Below are 22,950 nucleotides of genomic sequence, written 5' to 3'. Positions count from 1 at the left end.
TTCAGCAGCGCTCCGTCGCTCTGCGAAATGAGGGTTGGAAAACACTCCAATCTCCACGGTTCTTCGGAGGACAACTCCAGAAGAAGAGGGAACCAGATCTGACGGGGCCAAAAGGGCGCGATCAGAATGATGGTGCCGCGGTCTTGCTTGAGCTTCAGTAAGGTCTTCCCCACCAAAGGTATGGGAGGATACGCATACAGGAGGCCCTTCCCCCAATGGAGAAAGGCATGCCTGAAGTCTGGAACAGAACTGAGGCAGCTTGTGATTGGTCTAGGAGGCAAAAAGGTCCACCGAGGGAGTGCCCCACTCTCGGAAAAGCTTGCGTACCACTCTGGAATGGAGCGACCACTCGTGCGGTTGCATGAGTCTGCTCAATCTGTCGGCCAGACTGTTGTTTACGCCTGCCAGGTATGTGGCTTGGAGAACCATTCCGTGCTGGCATGCCCAGCGCCACATCCCGACGGCCTCCTGATACAGGGGGCGAGATCTGGTGCCCCCCTGCTTGTTGATGTAGTACATTGCAACCTGACTGTCTGTCCGAATTTGGATAATTTGGAAGGACAGCCGATCTCTGAAAGCCTTCTCTCCTGGTGTGGGGAGCCCATCGACATGAGCTCCCCACACCAGGAGAGATGCATCCGTCGTCAGCACTTTTTGCGGCTGAGGAATTTGGACCAGGCGTCTCAAGGTCAAATTGGTCCGAATCATCCACCAGCGAAGCGAATTGCGACAACTGATGGGCAGGTGGATAGCATCTTCTAGATTCCCCGTGGCCTGGCACCACTGGGAAGCTAGGGTCCATTGAACAGATCTCATGTGAAGACGAGCCATGGGAGTCACATGGACTGTAGAGGCCATATGGCCCAGGAGTCTCAATATCTGCCGAGCTGTGATCTGCTGGGACGTTCTGGCCTGGGAGGCGAGGGACAGAAGGTTCTGAGCCCTCGCCTTGGGAAGGTAGGCATGAGCCATCTGTGAATTCAGCAGAGCTCCTATGAATTCGAGAGATTGGACTGGCTGGAGATGGGACTTCGGGTATTTTATTACAAACCCCAGCAGCTCCAGGAGTTGAATAGTGTACTGCATGGATCAAAGAGCTCCCGCCTCTGAGGTGCTCTTCACCAGTCAATCGTCGAGATACGGGAACATGTGCACCCCCAGCTTGCGAATGTACGCTGCAACCACTACGAGGCACTTCGTGAATACCAGTGGCGCAGAGGTGAGCCCAAAGCGCAGCACACAATACTGGAAGTGACGTGTCCCCAGACAGAATTGCAGATACTGTCTGTGAGCTGGCAGTATCGGGATGTGGGTATAAGCATCCTTTAAATCCAGGGAACATAGCCAATCGTCTTTCTGAATCAGGGGAGAAGGATGCCCAAGGAAAGCATCCTGAACTTTTCTCACACCAGATATTTGTTCAGGCCTCTCAGGTCTAGGATCCCCCCTCTTTTCTTTTCCACAAGGAAGTACCTGGAATAGAATCCCTGCCCTTCCTGCCTGGGTGGCACGGGCTCGACTGCATTGGCGCTGAGAAGGGCGGAGTGTTCCTCTGCAAGTACCTGCCTGTGGTGGGAGCTGAAGGATTGGACTCCCGGTGGGCAATTTGGTGGCGTGGAGATCAAATTCAGGGTGTATCCGCACCGCACTATTTGGAGAACCCACTGGTCGGAGGTTATGAGAGGCCACCTTTGGTGAAAAACTGTCAACCTCCCCCTGACCGACAGGCCATCCGGCATGGCTACTTTTATGGCGGCTATGTTCCCGTGGATACAGTCAAAAGACTGTCCCCTGCTTTTGCTGTGGAGCTGCAGGGGTCTGCTTAGTCGTACGCTGCTGACGGGAACGAGCGCGCTGGGACTGTCCCTGTGCCTGAGGAGGCCTTCGGGCCGGCTGGTTGTACCTACGCTTGCTGTAAGCGTAGGGTGCAGCCCGCCGGGTCCAGGAAAAACATCCACCTGTGGAGGTGGATGCTGAAGGCGCCCGGTGGGAGAGCTTGTCGAGAGCGGTTTCCCGCTGGTGCAGTTGGTCCACCAACTGCTCGACTTTCTCGCCGAAAATATTATCCCCCCGGCAAGGGACATCCGCCAGCCGTTGTTGAGTCCAGTTATCCAGGTCAGAGGCATGCAGCCATGAAAGCCTGCGCATCACTATACCCTGGGCCGCAGCTCTGGATGCCACATCACAGGTGTCATAAATACCCCTGGACAGGAACTTTCTGCACGCCTTCAGCTGCCTGACCACCTACTGAAAAGACCTGGACTGCTCCGACGGGAGCTTGTCAACCAGGTCCGCCAGTTGCCGCACACTGTTCCACACGTGGATGCTCGTGTAGAGCTGGTATGACTGGATTCTGGTCACGAGCATGGAAGAATGATAAGCCTTCCTCCCAAACGAGTCCAGAGTACGAGACTCCCGCCCCGGGGGCGCTGAGGCGGTATCCCTCGAACTCCTGGCCCTCTTGAGAGCAGAGTCCACGACCACTGAGTCATGTGGCAGCTGAGGCTGCATCAACTCCGGGTCTGTGTGGACTCTATATTGGGACTCTGCTTTCTTGGGGATGGTAGGATTAGATAAGGGCTTCAACCAGTTCCGAAGCAGTGTCTCCTTCAGGACATTGTGCAACGGTACCGTGGAAGACTCTCTAGGTGGTGATGGATAGTCGAGGACTTCGAGCATCTCAGCCCTCGGCTCATCCACGGTGACCACTGGCAAGGGAATGCTAATAGGGGAAATGGGACTTGATATACCGCCTTTCTGTGGTATTTTTGCAACTACATTTTGCAACTACATTCAAAGACATGTCCTGGACAAAGGAGGCAAAGGAGAGGCTCTCTGGAGGCAAGAGCTTCCTCTCTGGTGAAGGCGTGGGGTCAGAGGGAAGACCCGCAGACTCCTCGGAGGAGAAATATCTGGTATCCTCCTCCTCCCCCCACGAGGCCTCCTTCTCGGTGTCGGACATGAGCTCTCTGAGCTCAGACCGCAACTGGGCCCGTCTCGACCCCGAGGAACTGCATCCTCGATGATGGTGCCTAGAGGTGGACTCCTGTGCCGGCGGGGACGAAGCTCCCTCCATCGACGTCGATGGGGATTCCAACTGAGTGGCGATCGCATCACAGGGCCAGAGCCAGCCGGCGCTTCCATCAACGGCACCGCGGGCACAAGCACCCCCGGTGCCGGCAGGGACTGGCACATCAGCCCCTCCAGGATACCTGGGAGGATGGCTTGGAATCTCGTCTAGGGCTGCTGTCGGGAGAGGCTGGGGAACCGGTGCGGGCGTAGGTGCTCGAAGCTGTCCGGGTCCAGGAGACGGTACCAGGGTACCCGACGACCTGCACATCGACACCTCTTCAATAGAGGGGGAGCACTCCTCCCGGCGTGGGTGCTTCTTAGGGATTGAATCTTCTCTCGACGTCTCTGAGCTGCCTGTGCCATGCGCCGTGGGCGACCGATGACGGTGCTTCTTCGCAAGCTTCTTTCGCGGCATGGACGAGGAGGAGGTGGAGTCCCCGTGCCCTCTGGGGGTCGGATCCGATAGGGTTCGGTCCCGATGGCCCTGGGCGGCGGGACCAGCCGAGGCGGATTGCCCACTCGGCCGTTCACTGCCGCCATCGCTGGCAGGTCGTCGGGCCAAGGGAACCTGTACTCCTGGGGTCGATGCCATGCTTGGCGTCGAAGTCTTCGACATCGGTACCGATAGCGAAGTCCCAGCCGTCGACACCGATGCTGTCAACGTCGAAGGGCCGGCGCAAGTTCTGAAAAGACGGTCCCGAAGAACTTGCCTCGCCATCTGCGTCCGCTTTTTCAAGCCGAGACACAAGGTGCACGCCTTGGAATTATGCTCCGGACCGAGGCACTGGAGACACCAAGCGTGAGGATCGGTCCGCGAGATCTGCCAGCCGCACCGACCACACTTTTTGAATCCACTCGGGACCTTCGAGGACATCGACGGAAAATCGCGTCGGCGAAGTCAAAACCGTCGATGGTGGCGGTAAAAGTACAACACCACAAACAAAAGAAAACACTCGGCGATAAGGAAGTTTTTTGTTAACGAAAAAAAGGGGGCGTGCGAACGCGCGTAGAAGTAAAAGAAACAGCGGACTAGGCCGTGAAACAGTTTTCCGGGGCTGACACGGAGAGGGACGAAAATGTGTCTCTCTCCAGCGCGGGAAAATAGAAAACTGAGCGGGAGCGGTTGTGTACGGGCGGGAAGACGGCCGCGCATGCGCGGTGGGCGTACCCCGCGTGCGGGACCTCCCGCGAGATTTTTCTTCCGGTTCAAGGGGCTGCCATGGATGTCAACCCAGTCGTGAGAACAAGCAGCCTGCTTGTCCTCAGAGAACCCACATTATCCCACCTATTTGCAGGCTCAATGTGGCTTACATTATATTGCAAAAGATTTAATTATGAACAGAGTAAGAGGTTTGTTCTAATTTAACATAATACTATGTAAGAAATACGGAAGATATGTTTGTAGATGATGACCCCACTAGCCAAGTCCTTATCCGACCAAGGTCTTAACCCTTTCATCTATGCTGACGATGTCACAATATACATTCCTTACAAACACAATCTGACAGAAATCGTCAATAAAATTAAGCTCGGATTGAACATCATGAACTCATGGGCAAATGCATTTCAACTAAAACTCAATACAGAAAGCCCACTGTCTCATCCTCTCATCTCAATACAACGTGAATAACCCCATAAATATAAACACCCAAGATTACACCCTCTCCATCTCAGACAGCCTGAAACTCCTCGGTGTTACAATCAACCGCAACCTTACACTAGAGAGCCACGTGAAATCCACAACAAGGAAAATGTTTCACTCAATGTGGAAACTCAAACGCGTGAAACCATTCTTCCCGAGGGAAACATTTCGGAACCTGATACAATCAATGGTTCTAAGCCACTTAGATTACTGCAATGGAATCTATGCAGGATGCAAAGAACAACTCTTTAAGAAACTTCAAACCGCTCAAAACACAGCAGCCAGGCTTATATTTGGAAAAACGCGATTCAAAAGCACCAAACCCCTCCAAGAAAAATTGCACTGGCTCCCAATCAAAGAACGTATTGCTTTCAAAATGTGCACCCTGGTTCAGAAAATTATCTACAGCGAGGCCCTGGGATACATGACAGACCTCATCGAGTTACCAATCAGAAACACAATCGGGTCAACACGAACACGTCTAAACCTCCACTACCCAAACTGCAAAGGACTCAAATACAAATCAACTTATGCATCCAGCTTTTCCTACATAAGCACACAACTATGGAACACACTACCAAAAGCCGTGAAAACAACGTATAACCACCTAAACTTCTGGAAATCACTAAAAACTTACCTGTTCAAAAAGGCCTACCCTACCGACCCTACTTAAATACCTCAACCCTGCAACACTACGAAACCAAAGCACGTAATGGACATAATGTAACTCTTTCCTCTATACGATTCCCAAATGTATTTGTTCCACATGAACCTTATTGTACCACAACATCACTGTGTAACTGTTTATACCGAAATTGGTGAACGCCTTTACAGTACTATGTAAGCCACATTGAGCCTGCAAATAGTTGTGAAAATGTGGGATACAAATGTAACTAACTAACTAACTAACTAACTAAATAAAGACTCCAGAAGAAATTGGAGAGTCATGGGACAGGAGGGGATGCATGTGGGAAAGAGGAACCCGAATTATAACTACGCAATGCAAGGTTCCACATTAGCAGTCCCTGACCAAGAAAGGGATCTAGGCATTGTCGTTGATGATACGTTGAAACCCTCTGCTCAATGTGCAGCGGCGGCTAAGAAAGTAAATAGAATGTTAGGTATTATTAGGAAAGGAATAGAAACAAAAATGAGGACGTTATAATGCCCTTGTACCGCACCTTGAATATTGTGTTCAATTCTGGTCACCGCATCTCAAAAAAGATATAGTGGAATTAGAAAAGGTACAAAGAAGGGGACGAAAATGATAAAAGGGATGGGATGACTTCCCTAAGAGGAAAGGCTGAAGTGGCTAAGACTCTTCAGGTTGGAGAAAAGACAGCTGAGGGGAGATATGATAGAAGTCTATAAAATAGTGAGTGGAGTGGAACGGGTAGACATGAATCGTTTGTTTACTCTTTCCAAAAATACCAGGAATAGGGGGCATGGAATGAAGCTACAAAGTAGTAAATTTAAAACAAATCGGAGAAAATTTCTCTTCACTCAACGTGTACTTAAACTCTGGAATTCGTTGCCAGAGAATGTGGTAAAGGTGGTTAGCTTAGCAGAGTTTAAAAAAGGTTTGGACCATTATTAAAATGGACTTGGGGAAAAATCCATTGCTTATTTCTAGGCTAAGCAGCATAAAATGAATTGTACATTTTTGGGATCTAGTCAGGTATTTGTGACCTGGATTGGTCACTGTTGGAAACAGGATGCTGGGCTTGATGAACCTTTTGTCTGTCCCAGTATGGCAATACTTATGTACTTATGCAGTTATAGAATTAGTGCTAAGCACACAGAGTTGGGGGTGCCTAAACTGAGGCACCAATTTATAGAATTGCTCTATCTGTGAGAAAACTCTAAGAAAGAAATGTATGAAAGAAGTAGTGTTTGTTTCAATTAGTCACTCATATGTTTGTTTGTATGAATAGTTACTTTTTAAAGTTTGCTATAAATTATTACTAAAAATATTCATTTTCTTTTCAAAGGAATGGTGAGGGAGTCTAAAGAACTAAGGATACTCCCTCACAGTGTCAGCAGAGGCCTAGCCAGACTCTGTATTCTGGATGGGCCAGAGATATTTTGGATGGGCCCTTCCATGTGCGGCTCCCCCCCAAACACACACCACAAATATCTTCCTGGATATATTTTTTAAGAACAAGAGGGGGTTTTTTTGCACCTACCCCACATCTTCTCCCTCTCCTCTGCGGTGTCCCGGTATCTGCACTCCTGTCTCTGAACTCCATCCCTCCCCTATAGTACAGGCGTCCTCGGCGCCTACAGCGATTCGTTCTCGCTGCTAGCGCTGATCCTGCAGACTTCCATCTGCCATGTCCCTCCCTTGCTGACATCATTGCCTGTTTCCTGTCTGGCAGAAGGAAGCCTGTGGGGCTGGCGAAAGCAGCAAGAATTAACATCTGTACCAACACTGGGGAGGGAAGGAGTTCAGAGACCGTACTGCAGATGCCGGGACACCGTGGAGGACAGGGGGGAAGAGGGAAGTGTGGCGGCTGCAGCTGGGTAGGCCTTAGTTAAGATTGGGTAGGCTGTGCCCACTCAGGCCCACCTATAGCTATGCCACCATCAGAGCCACCTTAAAACCCATAGTCCTGCCAAGAGGAAGTGATAGATACCAACTCCGCTGTTTTCCCACACAATTGGGCTGTTTTAATAAGTTGTCTGTGGGTGCTCGCAGGTTGTGTCTTTTTGGTCAAATTTGGTGTTGGAATGAGGCTTGGTGCATCTCAAGCCTCATTCTGGCTCCAAATTTGACCAATAACAGGGTGAGGTCGGTGATGAGGTCATCAGCTGACGACTCATCATCAGCCCTGCAAGAGGCGGCAGGAGCGGCGAGCCGAGCACTGACTACATGGGATTTCAGCAAGAGCTAGCATAGCTTGTCGCAGCAGTGACCACGGGGGACAGACTCCCCCCTGCTGCTCCTCAGAGAGCTTGGGCTCCTTTTGGGTGCAGAATCGCGGATTGAGCTTGGGCTATTTTGGGCTCCTTTCGGGTGTGGATTGGGCTGGGAGGTTTTTTTTGCTATCAAGCCTATGGCACAGCTAGGTTAAAGAAGCCCAGAAAGAAGCAGCAATGCCCAACTGCATTTGCCTCTACAACCTATGTGTGAACTGCAACTGCTACAGTCAGGTAGGCTAACTTCAACTTGGAACCTTGCAGCTTTGGATTTTGACCAAAGTAACTGCTAGAGACTATATTGCTAACTCTGGAAAACCAGACTAGAAACAAGTAAACTGTTTCTGCTGTGCTGAGACATAGTAATATACAATGTGGCCCTGCAGAAGCAGGCCACTGGAGAACCTTGTTACGTCTACAAAAATATTTGTTTGTTTATTTTCACTCCCCTATCTGGAAATGGAACAGGACAAAAAAATGGCTAAAGATGTAAAAAGAGGTGACAAGACCTTTTTCAGATATATTGGAGAAAGGAGAAGAGATAGGAATGGAATTGCGAGAATGGAATTGCGAGACTGAAAGATAATGGGAATGGCTATGTGGAGAGTAATGAAGATAAAGCGAATGTGCTAAACAATTATTTCTCTTCGATGTTCACGAAGGAAAATCCTGGAGAAGGACCACGGTCGGCTGCCGAGGGAACCTCTGGGAATGGAGTGGATACTGCGCTGTTTATGGAAGAAAGAGCTTATAAACAGTTTGAGAATCTGAAGGTGGACAAAGCTATAGGGCCGGATGGGATACATCCCAGGATACTGAGGGGGCTCAGAGAGGTCCTGGAGGGACCTCTTAAAGATTTATTTAATAGATCTTTAGAGACGGGAGAGGTTCCGCGGGATTGGAGACGAGCGGATGTGGTCCCTCTTCACAAAAGTGAAGACAGGGAAGAAGTGGGAAACTACAGACCAGTAAGTCTCACGTCGGTGGTAGGAAAAATAATGGAGTGGCTGCTGAAAGAAAGGATAGTTAACTTTCTAGAAGCCGACGGGTTAAGGACCCAAAGCAACATGGCTTTACCAAAGGAAAATCCTGCCAAATGAATCTTATTGACTTCTTTGACTGGGTGACGAAAGAACTGGATGAAGGACGTGTGCTAGATGTAATCTACTTGGACTTCAGATGATACTTAATATATACTTCAAGATGATACTTAATATATACTAGGTCAGCTATACTATGTTGACCTAGTATATATTAAGTATCATCTTGAATTATAACTTGGTAGGCAGACACAGACTTGGGATAAGTTAATGTCACTTTTAGCATTGGATGCTCAAGGAGCCGTACCCTTAAAATATTATCATGCAGAATTACGGGAACACCTGGGAGAATACGATTATGCGCAGCTGGCAGTGCAATGGAATAGAGAATTAGCTACGGGCATTCAACCTGAACACTTGAAGGCATGTTTTCGGGACATTCCAGAGGTATCAGAAAGTGTGGCGTTGCAAGAAACGGCGTATAAATTCCTGACCCGAATGTTCCTATCTCCGCATAGAACATGGAGAGCACACATGGGGACTGAGGATAAATGCTTGAAATGTGGACATTCTCCAGCGGATTTAGGGCACATGTTTTGGACATGTCCAAGAGTAGCAGACTTTTGGATGCAGGTATGCAATCATGTGTCAGATATGTGGAAGATAACGTGGCGGCGGAAACCGCAACTATTATTTGATAAGTTTCATTTGTCTCAACAGCCCCCTAAAGGGATGCGTCCGTTTTTTAAACGGACGGTACTGCTAGGTAAGAAGGCAATCTTGAGCTTGTGGATCACTTCAGAGTGCCCATTATTGTCCCACTGGAGAGCGAGGATGATTTTTCAATGTTCTCTGGAACGCAGAGCAGTGGGTGATTTGGCCTCACCCAGAGGGGAGATCTTTTGCCAGACTTGGGCCCCCTTCTGGGACTCATTAATGATGGTGGCTTGGAGCAGGATATTAAACTCGTAAGGCACAGTTAGATGTGGCAAATGGCACGGCGACAGAGGTGAGAAAGGGAAGAGTTTGGGGGAGGCTTCAGGGGGAGGAGAGGGGAAGGGGAGGGGGGAGGAGAGGGGAAATGTTAACCGTTTTTTGAGGAGGGATTGGCACATTTTGTTCTAACGCACAGGCCTATTTTGGCCCTGCTATGTGTTCATGCTGTCAGATGTATCTCTCAAAGACTTGATATTAATACACATTACAACTTGAAACGCGAGTAGAAGACATGAGGGAGGGTGCTGAGGGTGGGGTGTAAGGGCATAAAAAGAAATGGAATGGCAACAGCAGAGGAACTGGTAATTGTTGATGATGTTGTTAATGCTTTCTTGTTGCAATATTTTGTATGTAACCTTGAACCTTACGCCAATAAACAGATTTAAATAATAACTTGGTAGGCAGGGAGGGCTGACGGTGCGATGATGCCTATTGTGGTAGTGTAATATGCTGCTTGACAGCTTCACTCACGTACCCAGTTCTGAGCACTGTTCACATTATATTTAAATTAACTTATTTTCATTCATTACTATATTATTTTGAGTGATTCAAAGTGGGCTGCACTGCTTCTTACTGTCCACGGAGGTGATAGTTTGAACATGAATATAAGATTTCTTTTTGGACATATGCAGTTAAATTTAATGCCAAGAAGTGTAGAGTGATGCACTTGGGGTGCAGAAACCCAAAAGAGAGATACCAGAATAGGAGGGGAGAAATTAGTAAGCTCGACTCAGGAAAGAGACCTTGGGGTGTTGGTGTCTGAGGATCTGAAGGTGAAGAAGCAATGCGACAAGGCGACGGCCGTGGCCAGAAGGATGCTAGGCTACGTAGAGAGGGGCATAACCAGCAGATGAAAGGAGGTGTTGATGCCCCTCTACAAGTTGTTGGTGAGGCCCCACTTGGAGTACTGTGTTCAGTTTTGGAGGCCATATCTTGCTAAAGATGTAAAAAGACTGGAAGCGGTACAAAGGAAAGCTACAAAAATGGTATGGGATTTGCGTTGCAAACTGTACAAGAGACTTGCTAACCTGAACATGTATACCTTGGAGGAAAGAAGAAACAGGGGTGACATGATACAGATGTTCAAATATTTGAAAGTTATTAATCCGCAACCGAACCTTTTTCGGAGACAGGAAGGCGGTTGAACTAGAAGACATGAATTGAAGTTGAAGGGGGGCAGACTGAGGACTAATGTCAGGAAGTATTTTTTCATGGAGAGGGTGGTGGATATGTGGAATGCCCTCCTGCGGGAGGTGGTGGAGATGAAAACGGTAATGGAATTCAAACATGCGTGTGATAAACACAAAGGAATCCTGTTTAGAAGGAATGGTTCCAGGGAATCTTAGCAGAGATTGGGTGGCGATGCCGGTAAATCAAGGACAAATCAAACTCGGGTATACATATAAAGTATCTTGTTGGGCAGACTGGATGGGCCGTATAGGTCTTTATCTGCCGTCATTTACTATGTTACTATGACTCCTTATCTGATACTTTTAAGAAACAGTATTTTCTTTTATCTGTAGCTGTTGTGTGGCTCCAGTTTCTCTTCGCTTTAGGCCTGTCCTCGATCACGTTACCATATATTGTGGCAGCAGTGGGTCAGGAGCTTACTCTGCCAGAACAAGCCAGAATCCTTAGCTTCATGGGATCTGGGCCTTATAGGACTACCATGCAGGAACACTGTGCAAAAGGGTCTAGCCCTGCCGTAGTCAGGAACTTGGGTGTGTGTGTGTATGTGAAGAAAGTATAGTTATATCCAGACAGGTAGGTTTTTATTTTGGTTTGATTCTTGCACAGTGCGGAAAACATGCAGCAATAACAGCAGCAGCTACTGCAGACTACTGTGAAGAGGCAATGCAAGGTACACAGGCATTGCAAAACTCACTAGAAATACAGCGGAACTCTCTGATAAAAGTAACCCAAGTGCTTCAGGCTCCCAGGCTGCAAACCACTTCTGCAGTTCTGGTGCTAAAAAAACTTGCACAGGAAGATGACCTGGATTAATTTTTTAAACAAACTTTAAGAAGACCACTCACTAATAAGTGAGTTGGCCGGAAGCATCATGGATGGCCTATTTAGGGAACCTTCAACCTGGTAGCAGCCAGCCTGCTTTTCAGGAAGTCAACTCCACTAGGACGGCCACCTATGTGGAAGTGAAGGAGACCATTCTGGAGACGGCAGGCTTCACCTAAGAGTCTTAGCGGCAACAATTCCAGAAGGGGTATCTACAAGTTAAGAAGAATCCACAGAGTTTCTTCTACCGGCTCAAAGAAATAGCCTGGAGATGGCTCCAACCTGAGGTAAGACTGGCCTGGAGTTAGCAAAAATCATCCTCCTTAAACAGTACCCAGAGGGACTACCACTGTCGATGAAACAGTGGGTGAGGTGACACCCTAATTTGTTGTCAGAGAGTATTTTGAAAGCGACTGAAGCTTTTTACCAAGCACAACCCAAACTTGAACCCTACAAAGAGAAGAAGCGAGCTGGGAGTCCCGGGAGGAGAAGGCAGTACCCGAGAATACTAAGGACCAGAAACCGCTTTCTACCCGATGTCCCCAAGAAAAGGGTTGGAGAAATGGAGACTCTCATCCCCATGAACCAAACCCAGCACACTCCTCTAACCCGATCATGGGATCTGCATTCTCCTACCTGTTTCAGATGTGGGAAGAGAGGCCACATAGTCAGGGACTGCCAAGACCTAGCCAATGAAACCATGGATGTGAATGTAGTACTCCCCCACTGTGGCAGTTTTGTTGAGGCTTTCCAACCCGAGAGCAGGAACTGTGTGCTACAGCTGAATTGGATAGGAACTTCTACCAAGCCCTGGTAGACTTCGGCAGTGTCAAGACCCTTGTTGGCAGGGGAACAGTCATCAGACTGCAAATGAACTATGAATGGAACACAACATTATCATGTGTGCATGTGAACCACAGACAGTATCTGATAGCTCAAGTAGCCCTCAAGGCCCCAGTCAGGCAGGCTCAATTGGAGGTAGTGGTCTTGCCCTTGCTACCATACCTAGTTGTCCTGGGTTGGGATTTCCCAAACTTTGGAGCCTTCTGGGCACAGCTGACTGATGGACCAAAGAAGAAGTCATCGTCTTTTCCTGAGATCTTCCCTTTGGAGGACCCCAACTTGTATATAGAGAACCAGAAACTGCTTAAACCACACTGTCAGCAGCAGTTAGAGAGACTGTGTTGCCCCCTGAATTTAGAAGCTGCAGTTGATGGAGACCCTGGACCAGGGGAAAAGATGGACAGGACACCCTGTATTTGTATTACTGTAATTGTAATTTTCTTCTGTAGAATTCTGCGCATCTGAGCAGAACTCACACAGAATTCCCTGCCACCACATACTATGCAGAATTTTGCCTTTCCAGCATAGAATTCTTTGTGGTGCAGAGCAGCACAGAGGCTCAATTTCCAGCTACCTCCCTCCCTGCTCAAATACCAATTCAGTGTGAAATGAGGAGCACCTGCACAGCCACACATCAGGCTGCTTCCACCTTCTCTGCTGCCTTAGTCTTTGGCTGTTCCTTTAAGCCACGTGGCTCAAAGTAAAATCGGGCCCACTAGGATGGCAGAGGAGAAGAAAGCAGCCCGATGTGTGATTTGGAGCTGCTCCTCTTGCCGTGCTGGAGTGGTGTGTGGTGTGTGTGCTTGGAAAAGAGTGGATGAGGTGTGTGTGTTGGGGGGGGGGGGGGGGGGGCTGATAAATTGTGGATGAGATATGTATGTGTGTACCATGGGAAGGCGGTGGATAGCTGCAAGAAGGTAGATGGGGTTGTGTATACCACTGAGTAAGGGGACTGAACAATGTGGATGGGTGGTATATGCCATGAGAAGGCAGGGCTGTAGAAAACTGACCTGTGCCATGGGTGGGGGAGGGGGGAGCTGGAGAAAAATGGATAGAGTATGTGTGTCAAGTGGGGTGGGGCTGGAGAAAGATGGATAGTGTGTGTCATAGGATGGAAGGCTAGAAAAAAGTGGATGGGGGGGGGGGGCTGTGCATCATGGGATGGAAGAGGTCTGGCAAACGGTAGATGGGAGTGTGTGTACCGTGGGGGTTTGCCTGGGAGAGAGGGGAAGAGCACAGGGAGGACAGTGAAGGCTAAGAGATCGGGAGAAACTCTAGAAGGCAGAGTGCTGCTAGAGAGAACAGGGGGAGAAAAACTGGAGAAGGGGTAGAGAAAGCTGGGGACTGAATTTACCAGAAGGGATACAAGCTAAGACAGAAATGGAGACGGTGGAACCTGCAGAGGGAAACTGCTGTGGTGGTGCTGGGGTATTTCATTCCTGAGGGGAGACGCTAGACCTTATAATGGGGGAAATCTATACAAGCAAATAAAGCATGCAAAATTTTGCTGAATTTTCAAATATTGTGTGCAGAGAGATGTGGTAGCTGTGTTAGTCCACTTTTAAAGGTAATCAATAGATAGAGAACAAAATAAAACATGGAAAAGAAAATAAGATGAGACCTTTTTTATTGGATATAACAATACATTTCTTGATTAGCTTTTGAAGGTTGCCCTTCTTCGTCAGATCGGAAATAAGCAAATGTTGGTAGATGACAGTATACATAAGTGAAACATCAAAGCATTTCAGTGACAGTCTAACAGGATGAGGGTGGGTTAGGTGAGAGACAGGGAGAGTTGGATGGATGAAGGACAAGGAGATATGCATGGAGAGAAGACAGTTACAAAGCAGTACAATTTTATGGTTTATAATGGGCTACAAAACCCAGATCTTTCTAAAGACCTGTCTGGTGGGTGTCAAAATATTTAATCATTCTGACTTCAAAGGTCTTACATTCCTGTATTGTTTTAAAGTTCCCTTTCAGTATTCTTACCATAAAATCACTGGTGCAGTGTTCTGGTTTTTTAAAGTGCTGCCCCACAGAAGTGACATCCTGGTTGGTACTGGCATTTTTCATATGATGTCTATGTAAATTAAATCTCATCTTTAGCATCTGACTTGTTTCTCCAACGTAGCACCGTTCACTGTGTGCAAAAGTTTCAATTTTTTGGCTCAGAATTCCCCCAGGAGTACAAGTTCAGTCTCTGGCTAACAACTGTCAGCAGCACTATCAGTACAACACTGCTGAAAATTCATGGTTAAGTCACTTATCCATGTAGCTGTTGCTGCTCTATGGATAAGTGCTTTTGAATATTGGGGCCTATAACTACAAATATCTTATATCAAATATATGCATAATACAATACACTCACCACTAGAATGCTGGGAGTTGTTATTGGTTTCTTCAAAGTTCATCTGTGTTTTAACTTCTACTTTCCTACTGAAAGCACTTTCTGTAAGAAACAAAGAATAAAGCAATAATCAGGACAAAACTGTTCTGCAAACATCAACACACAATTTGGCAAAGAAGCCCAAGAAGAAGTGTTGCACTGGGATCCAGTAACTGCACAAACTCACTGCCTCATCATATTAATAAGGTTCACCATTTATTGAGATCATAGCAATAAGGTTCACATTTTATTGATAACTGGTTTTGTAAACAAAAACTAAATGAATAACAACTGATGCCTTAGAAAGAACATGATGCTAAATCTACATGTTCATTATTTATTTGGATTTATTAACTGCCTTTATGAAGAGATTCACAAAGTGGAATACAGTATATGTAGATTGAAATAAACAACTTACATTTTAACAGCATAACAATAGCAAAAAGACCAAATGTAAGCATAACATACAATCAATGAGATAGGCCAATTAAAACCTAGTAAGCAAATGACATTATGTCAGAAATATGTATATTAAAACAGCATAATAGATGATTCATGTTTCAGAAATACAATACTATCAGCAGAATATAAATGAACTCTAACAAGCAGTATGGAAGAACTAATGGAGTGGAGGAGTGGCCTAATGGTTAGTGCAATGGGTTTTGATCCTGGCAACCTGGGTTCAAGCTCCTTGTGACCTTGGGCAACTAGGAACACTCCATTGCCCCATGTACAAAAACTTTGATTGTGAGCCCTCTAGGGACAGAGAAAATACCTGCATATAATGTGTACATCGCTGCATAAGTCTAGTAGTGCTATAAAAATGATTATTATTAGTAGTATGATATGATACATTGTCAGTACAATACAATGAAACTTCCACAAGGGGTACAGGAAGTATTAGCAAGAGGTACGTGGTGATTCAGCAGCACACCAGAACCAAGAGCCGATGGCTCCCACCCTCCATCATTCTCCCCCCATCCAACAGCAGCAGCTTTCCCTTTGGGATTGGGAGATGCTTGGACCTGCGAGGCGGGCGGAGAGTGGGAAGGGAGAGAGGTGAAGTACCTGTAGGGGGGCTGTAGGGAAGGGAGAGAGGTGCTAGACCTGCAAGGGGAGGGGCTGGAAGTCAGAGAGAGGTGCTGAACATGCAAGGGGAGGCTGGAGATGCGAGGGAATGGAGAGAGGTGCTGGAACTGCAAGGGGGGATTGGAGGTCAGAGAGAAGGGAGAGAGGTGCTGGACTTACAAGGGGGGGGGGGGCTGGAGGTCAGAGGGAATAGAGAGAGGTGCTGAACCTGCAAGGGGGAAGGTTGGAGGTCTGAGAAGAGGTGCCGGACCTGTGAGGGGGGGGGGGGGACTGGAGGTCAGAGAAAAAGGAGAGAGGTGCTGAACCTGCAAAGGAGGGGGCTGGAGGTTGGAGAGAAGGGAAAGAGAACTTGTATCTTTGAGGGGTGCTGGAGGGACAGGAGAGAGTTACTGGACCTGCAAATGTGTGTGTGGGGGGTGGGAGGAGGTCAGAGGGAAGGGAGAGAGGTGCTGGATGTGCAGGGGGAGCTGGAGGTTGGAGGGAAGGGAGAGAAGTGCTGGACTTGAAGGGAAGGAGAGTTGCAGGAAAAGGAGAGAGGTGCTGGATCTGCTAGGGGTAGGGGACTGGAGGTCAGAGAGAAGGGAGAAAGGTGCATGACCTGCTGCAGGAAGGGAGAAAGGTGCTGAACCTACAGGGGGGGCAGAGGGAAGGGAGACGTACTGGACCCGCATGCATGTGCTGGAGGGAAGGGAGAGAGGTGCTGGACCTGCAAAGGAGGGGGGTGCTGAAGGCTGGAGAGAAGGGAGAGAGGTGCTGGACTTGCAAAGAGGGGGCTAGAGGTTAGAGAGAAGGGAAAGAGGTGTTAGACCTGCAAAATGGGGTGGGGGTGGGCTGGAGGTTGTAGAGAAGGAAGAGAGATGTGGGGCTCAAGATCGGAGTGAAGGGAGAGAGGTACTGGACCTTTAGGGGTGTGCAGGAGTGAAGGGAGAAAAGAGCTGGCATGACTTCTGGACACAGTTCAAATCACTCACTGCCTCCCCAGCATGGAATGACTTCTGGACATAGTTCAAATCACTCACCACTTCCCCAGCATGGCCAGGTTCTTGGACACAGTTCAAGTCACTACCTGCTTCTTCAGCCGGGTCTGACTTCTGGCCACAGCTGAAATCATTCACTGCTTTACTGCACGGCACCTCTCTCCCCCTTGAGTGGAACAACTGCTTAACTTTTCCTCCAAGCTTTCCCCAGCCTTGAAGAAGGTTTGTTATGAAGCCTTGCATCTTCTTCCCTTGTACCTGAGTTACAGCAGCAATCTCCATGGGCTCACTTCCACAATCATCTTGGGCTTGGATCTCCTCCCCAACCTCTTTCTCCTCCTCCCATTCCATGGGCTCCTCTCCCTTTATGGTCCCCAGCTGGTCCTCTCCCTCCTGATTATTCCTCCTCAGCCAATCCCCCTCCTCTCCCTCAGGATCCTGGGACTTGTAGCTCCCTTGCTGCTTGCCCCCAGGGCTTTGCAGGGGTTCTTGGGAAACTTATGCCTCCATGGGGGCATGGCTTCCCAGCCCCTACGATCCTGGGACTTGTAGTTGGAATCCTGGGTATGAAACCTACCCATCTTGCCCCTCTCCCGGATCCCTTCTTCCCTGACCCTCAGGGGTTCCTCACAACCTGCAGGGAGGGAGGTTCAAGGGAAAGGAGAAAGCTGCTAGACGTGGAGAGGGGTGAGGGCTGGAGGTCGGAGGAAAGGGAGAGAGGTACTGGACCTGTAGGGGGGCTGGAGGTCAGAGGGAGATGTTGGACCTGCAGAGGGAAGGGAGAAGTTCTTTACTGAAGGGAGAGGTGCTAGACCTGCAAGGGGGGGGGGCTAGAGGGAAGGGAGAGGTGCTGGACATGGAAGGGGAGAACTGGAGGGAAGGGAGAGGTGCTGGACATGCAAGGGGGGAACTGGAGGGAAGAGAGAGCTGCTGGAACTGCAATAGAGGGGGCTGGAGGGAAGGGAGATATGCTGGACCTGAAAGGGGGGGGGGGGGGGCTGGAAGGAAGGATGAGATACTGACCTGCAGGGGGTACTGGAGATTAGAGGGAAAAGAGAGCGGTACTGGACCTGCCGGGGGGGAGGAGGGTTTGGCTAGAGGGAAGAGGGGTGCCGGACCAAGTGGATAAAGGAAGAGGGGGGGTCAGATGATGAACCCATAGTGGAAGAAAGAACCAGATACTGGAAGGAGAAAGGAAGAGGGAGAGAAACTAGATGGGGTGGGATCAGACAGGAGAGAGACACATTACTGTGGGGGAGGGAGAGAGGGGAGAAGCTGGACACAGGGTGGTATATAAAAACAGAGTGGATATGATTGTCATTGAGTAGGAGCATAGGGACTGAGAAACAAAGGGGAGATGCCCCTCTGTGTTCACATGTCATTCCCATACAGCAATACCTGACATGGGGGTGGGGGGAAATAAGGAAAAGAGAGACAATGCTGGACACGGTGGGAGGTATATGGACACAAGAGAGGAGATACAAGACATGGGGGAGAATAGGAACACAGAAGGGAGATGCTGGACATGGGAGCATAGCGACACAGAGGAGTGATGATGGATGTGGGAATATGAACACAGCAGATGCTGGACAAGGAAATACAGGGACACAGATGGAAGATGGATGGTGGACATCGATAGAAAAGAAATGTCAAATGGAAAAAAGACCCTGGTGAGTGAGTTAAGAGAAGACAGAAGGAAGAAGAAACCAGAGACTGGTACAAATGCGATTTGAAAAATAAAATGACCAGTCAACAAAATGGTAGAAAACAATAATTTTATTTCCTATTTTGAAAATAGAATGCCAGATTTGGATTGTACATCTTGCCAGAGCTGGTGTTAGACATGGCTGGGGTCCAGGGTAGAAATCTGGGAAGGGATCCCAAAGCTATTACCAGGCTGTGCCTTCTTCAGTTTCTGGCAGACTTGCAGCTCTCTCTCTGGCCAGGGAGGACAACTGCCCTAGTTGCACCCCCCCCCCCCCCCCCCAACACTATATCTGGCATGTGCTATCTTTATATTTTGCATAGGAAGAAATGCCTTTCTTTTTTGTTTCTCTGATGATGTACTACATGCAAGGTCTTGCTTCTTGGTGTTTTGGTTTTATTTATGTTTATAGTTTGTGATCACTTATTTTGTATTTGGCATTTGTGTTCTATGTGTCTGACCAAGGTTTTCTGTTAGTATGAATTTTTTAATGTAGCATTCTGTAGTAATTTGGCCTGTTTAGTTTTCCCGATAAATGTATTGGTATTTTAGGGCCCACTGTAATATTTTGGGCACTGCCTTTTCATAGGTAGGATCCTTATTTTGGAAGTTAGTGCTGGCATGGTAGATTTACTCTAGGCTCTGAGTGACTTTGTTTTATAGATTTTATTAAAATCACTTTACAATATATCTGTTATTAAGATTACACTAGAAATCAAAATGTCTTCGGTGAGTTTTATGGGGAAATGTCCTAGCTCTGCAACTATTGTTGGGGGAGGGTCAGGGGGTTCTGTGGATGCTGAATGTATTTGGCTTCAATACCCTATGGGAGAAGCATATATGTGTTGGGGGACTGTGGCTAAATGGGGCCTGAAGACTGCAGTCTCTTGTACTTTTCCTAGCCCTCAATATTGTCTGCAGCCACTGAAGCCTGCACTGCTACCGTAATTGAAGTTCTCCGAGGACAAGCAGGCTGCTTGTTCTCACTGATGGGTGACGTCCACGGCAGCCCCTCCAATCGGAAAACTTTACTAGCAAAGGCCTTTGCTAGTCCTCGCGCGCCGATGCGCACCGCGCATGCGTGGCCATCTTCCCGGCCGAACCGGCTCGTGTTCGTCAGTCTTCTTTTGTCCGCGCTCGGGACGGTCGTGTTTACGCCGTTTCGCGCCCCTCAAGCTGACCCTCGCGCGTCTTCGAGTTTTTTGCTTAAAAAAAAAAAAAAAAAAAAAGAAATTGGAAGAAGACCTTTACTACTACTACTACTACTACTACTATAAATCATTTCTATAGCGCTACACAGTCTTTTCCCCTTTTCCCGTGTTTCCAGTTTTTGCCCCGCTAAGTTTCCTTTCGTTTTCGGGGTACGCCTTTTTGAGGCCTCGGTTCGGGTTTTTTCTTTCCCTATTTTTGGTGCCTTTACCGCCATTACGAGTTTTGATTTCGCCGGCGTGATTTTTCCGCTCATGTCATCGAACTCTCCCAGCGGCTTCAAGAAGTGCACCCAGTGCGCCCGGGTAATCTCGCTCACTGATAGGCACGCGTCATGTCTTCATTGTCTGGGGGCTGGACACCGCCCGCAGGCCTGTAGTCTTTGCGCCCTTTTACAGAAAAGGATTCAGGTAGCGAGATTGGCCCAGTGGAACGTGTTGTTCTCGGGCTCTTCGTCGGCAACAGCACTGGGGGCATCGAGTGCATCGACAGCTTCAAGACCTTCGACCTCGGCATCGACCCTCTGCATCGTCGGTACCGAGACATCGAAAGGCTGCGTCGGCGTCGGTGGTACCGGGACCTCCACTAGTGCTGATGTCGTCGGACGGTGGTGCTTCGACTGGAGTGCAGGTGAGGGCTGTCCATTCCCCTGCTGGTGGCGGTGAGCCTTCGGGTGGGTCTCCCCCTACCCTGAGGGCTCCTGCGGTACAGCCCCCCGAGACCGACCTTCTTCGGCCTCGGCCCCGAGGAAGCGACGGCTGGATTCTACGTCCTCCTCGTCGGTACCGGGAAGTTCCGGTGACATGCTTCGTTTGAAAAAGTCAAAGAAGCATCGACACCGGTCTCCTTCCCGCATCGGTACCGAGAGCTCTGGGTCGCCGAGGGAGTCGGCACCCAGTAAGCATCGGCACCAAGAAGACCGCTCACCCTCTGTTCAGGAGGTATTGATGCGCTCAACCTTGGACAGCCCAGAACAGCCTCCACGCCCGGAACAGACTCTGACCTCGACGCCTGCATCAGCTTCCATGTCTTTCTCCACAGCCGCTCTGCACGAGAGTCTCCGGGCCGTTCTCCCAGAGATCCTGGGAGAGCTGTTGCGCCCTTCCCCTCTGGTACCGGGGGTGCTTGCGCCACCGGTACTGTCGAGTGAGGCGCAAGCTGGCCCCTTGCCCGGGGTGAGGTCTCCGACATCGGTGCCGCTTGCGGTACCGACTGTGGTCGCCTCCCAGGAAGGCTCCCCGACGACGTTGGCGGAGGGAGCTTCGCCGGTGCGGGCGAGGGAGTCTGCCTCTCGACGCTCCCACCGTGGCCGTGTTTCCACGGAGTCGAGTCGGGCACAGCTTCAGACACAGGTTCATGAACTTGTGTCTGATACCGATGGTGAGGCCTCGTGGGAGGAGGAGGAGGACATCAGATATTTCTCTGACGAGAAGTCTGATGGCCTTCCTTCCGATCCCACTCCCTCCCCTGAAAGGCAGCTTTCTCCTCCCGAGAGTCTGTCTTTTGCGGCCTTTGTCCGGGAGATGTCTACGGCCATCCCCTTCCCGGTGGTTGTGGAGGACGAGCCCAGGGCTGAAATGTTTGAGCTCCTGGACTATCCTTCTCCACCTAAGGAAGCGTCCACAGTACCCATGCATCATGTCCTAAAAAAGACATTGCTGGCGAACTGGACCAAGCCTCTAAGTAATCCCCACATTCCCAAGAAGATCGAGTCCCAGTACCGGATCCATGGGGACCCACAGCTGATGCGCACAGTTGCCTCACGACTCTGGATCTGGCCCTAAAGAAGGCTAAGAGTTCTAGGGAGCATGCTTCGGCGCCCCCGGGCAAGGACTCTAGAACCTTAGACTCCTTTGGGAGGAAGGCCTACCATTCTTCTATGCTCGTGGCCAAAATCCAGGCTTACCAGCTCTACACGAGCATACATATGCGGAACAATGTGCGGCAGTTGGCGGGCTTGGTGGACAAGCTCCCTCCTGAGCAAGCCAAGCCATTTCAGGAGGTGGTCAGGCAGCTGAAGGCGTGCAGAAAATTCCTGGCCAGAGGGGTATATGATACCTTTGATGTCGCGTCCAGGGCCGCTGCTCAAGGTGTGGTGATGCGCAGACTCTCATGGCTGCGTGCCTCCGACCTGGAGAATAGGATCCAGCAGCGGATTGCGGACTCCCCTTGCCGAGCGGACAATATTTTTGGAGAGAAGGTCGAACAGGTGGTAGAGCAGCTCCACCAGCGGGATACCGCTTTCGACAAGTTCTCCCGCCGGCAGCCTTCAGCATCTACCTCCTCAGGTAGACGTTTTTATGGGGGAAGGAAGACTGTTCCCTACTCTTCTGGTAAGCGTAGGTACAATCCTCCTTCTCGACAGCCTGCGGCCCAGGCTAAGCCCCAGCGCGCTCGCTCTCGTCAGCAGCGTGCGCCTCAGCAAGGCCCCACGGCTCCCCAGCAAAAGCAGGGGGCGAGCTTTTGACTGGCTCCAGCAGAGCATAGCCGACATACAAAAGTCAGTGCCGGGTGATCTGCCGGTCGGGGGGAGGTTGAAAGTTTTTCACCAAAGGTGGCCTCTCATAACCTCCGACTGTTGGTCTTCAAATAGTCCGGCAAGGATACACCCTCAATTTGGCCTCCAAACCTCCAAATTGCCCACCGGGAGCTCAATCCTACAGCTTCCAGCACAAGCAGGTACTTGCAGAGGAACTCTCCGCCCTTCTCAGCGCCAATGCGGTCGAGCCCGTGCCATCCGGGCAAGAAGGGCTGGGATTCTATTCCAGGTACTTCCTTGTGGAAAAGAAAACAGGGGGGATGCGTCCCATCCTAGATCTAAGGGCCCTGAACAAATATCTGGTCAAGGAAAAGTTCAGGATGCTTTCCCTGGGCACCCTTCTTCCCATGATTCAGGAAAACGACTGGCTATGCTCTCTGGACTTGAAGGAAGCCTACATGCACATCCCGATACTGCCAGCTCACAGACAGTATCTGCGATTTCAGCTGGGCACACGTCACTTCCAGTACTGTGTGCTACCCTTTGGGCTCGCCTCTGCGTCCAGGGTGTTCATGAA

At 49.5% G+C, this 22,950-nt stretch overlaps 1 protein-coding gene across 1 annotated transcript in view; it reads right to left on the bottom strand.

The window, feature by feature from the left end:
* ZNF618 (zinc finger protein 618) overlaps nucleotides 1-22,950 on the bottom strand; it is a 1,318,203-nt gene that overhangs the window by 211,781 nt on the left and 1,083,472 nt on the right. Inside the window, 1 exon segment of the mRNA XM_030206036.1 lies at nucleotides 14,897-14,977. Within this exon segment, the coding sequence (XP_030061896.1) occupies nucleotides 14,897-14,977 (81 nt within the window).

Source organism: Microcaecilia unicolor, chromosome 6, assembly GCF_901765095.1.
Source record: "Microcaecilia unicolor chromosome 6, aMicUni1.1, whole genome shotgun sequence".
In the NCBI taxonomy this organism is placed as follows: domain Eukaryota; kingdom Metazoa; phylum Chordata; class Amphibia; order Gymnophiona; family Siphonopidae; genus Microcaecilia; species Microcaecilia unicolor.
This window is presented reverse-complemented; position numbering and strand designations above follow the sequence as displayed.